The 1,587-nt window shown below is 61.4% G+C and overlaps 1 protein-coding gene across 1 annotated transcript in view; it reads left to right on the top strand.

The window, feature by feature from the left end:
• Positions 1-7: 7 nt before the first annotated feature.
• LOC104617907 (very long-chain acyl-CoA synthetase-like) overlaps positions 8-1,587 on the top strand; it is a gene marked incomplete at both ends in the record, with an annotated part of 7,243 nt that continues 5,663 nt past the window's right edge. Inside the window, one exon of the mRNA XM_010283347.1 lies at positions 8-35. Within this exon, the coding sequence (XP_010281649.1) occupies positions 8-35 (28 nt within the window). The remainder of the gene's footprint in view (positions 36-1,587) is intronic.

The following is a 1,587-nucleotide window of genomic DNA, read 5'->3' as shown; positions in this document are numbered from 1 at the left end:
CGCCGCCCGGGCCACCCTCGTCCTCGCCAGCCCCGGTGAGTGGAAATGTGGGGGGCTGAGAGGCCCCGGGCGTCCGGGGGGCTCCCCTCCTCCCCCCGCCGCCGGCTGTGTCTTCCCTCGCGGGTGTGCGGTGCACACGCGTGTGCGGGATTGTTGGGGGCGCCGCCCGGGCCACCCTCGTCCTCGCCAGCCCCGGTGAGTGGAAATGTGGGGGGCTGAGAGGCCCCGGGCGTCCGGGGGGCTCCCCTCCTCCCCCCGCCGCCGGCTGTGTCTTCCCTCGCGGGTGTGCGGTGCACACGCGTGTGCGGGATTGTTGGGGGGGGGTGAGGCAGGGCGGTGTCTGTGCTTGTGCGTGCATTTGCACGGGTGTCAATGGCACCGTGTGCGTCTGCACGCGTGCCAGTGCCTGTCTACACGTCTGCACGTGTGTCAGTGCCTGTGCATGTGTTTGCACATGTGCCAGTGGCAGCGTATCTGCACACGTCAGTGTTCGTGCATGGATTGCCATGTGTGTCTGTGTCTGTGCATGAATTTGCATGTGTGTCAGGGTATGTACATGCATTTCCATGTGTGTCACTGCCTGTGCATGTGTCTGCACATGTGTCACTGCCTGTGCATGCATTTCCATGCATATCCCTGTGTGTGCTTGCAGTTGCACACACAGTGCCCAGGCATGTGTCTGCACGCATGTTGCTGTCTGTCTGTGCATTTCCACATGTGTCAGCATCCGTGCATGTGCTGGCACATGTATCAGTGTTTATACATGCCTTGGCACGTATGTCAGTCTCAGTGCATGCATTTGCACGTGTGTCAGTGCCTGTGGCTGCACGTGTCGGTGTGCATACACGCATTTCCAGGCGTGTCATTTCTATGTGTGCATTTGCACGCGTGTCAGCGCCCATACATGCTCTTGCACGCATGTCTGCAGCACGCCGTGGGTGCGAGGCATGGCCAGGCTGTTTGCCCCGAGCGTGCGAGAGTTGTTCACGCTGGGGCTGTGTTTGCACACATCCCCCCCCAGAGGGAATGGGCACGGCTGCTGTGTCCACACACGTGTGCGACACCCCCACGCCCCGGTGCGCGTGTCGGGGTGCTCTGGCCGTGCCAAGGCCGCGGGTTAATCTTCACCAGCCCCGTCCTGGGGTAAAGGTCTTTTTTTGTCTTTTGTTTTCTTGTGTTTTTTTTTTTTTGCCTCATGTTTTTGGGGGAGATAGATAGGAAAAAATCGGGGCAGGAGGAGGCTGGACCCCCTCAGGGTGCCCATCTGGGGGGCCTCAGGGTGCCCCTCAGGGTGCTGGGGGCACCCATGGGATCGGGGCACCCTTTTGGGGTGCTTTGAGTGCCCAGTTGGGATCCTTGGGGAACCCATCCAGGATGCCCAGGGTGCCCACCTGACTGAGGTCCCTCTTTGGGGTGCAACTGGTGCCCACCTGGGATCTTTGGGGCACACACTGTGATGACTGGGGCGCCCATTTTGGGGTGCATTGGGAGGCCCACCTGGGATCTTTGGGGCACCCACCGTGATGCCTGTGGTGCCCGTCTGATCAGGGTGCCCATTTCAGGGGACCCATCCTTGACCTTTTGGGC

This window comes from Phaethon lepturus, unplaced genomic scaffold, assembly GCF_000687285.1.
Source record: "Phaethon lepturus isolate BGI_N335 unplaced genomic scaffold, ASM68728v1 scaffold22123, whole genome shotgun sequence".
Taxonomy (NCBI): domain Eukaryota; kingdom Metazoa; phylum Chordata; class Aves; order Phaethontiformes; family Phaethontidae; genus Phaethon; species Phaethon lepturus.
Note: the sequence above shows the minus strand (reverse complement) of the source record. Positions and strands in the feature narration are given on the sequence as shown.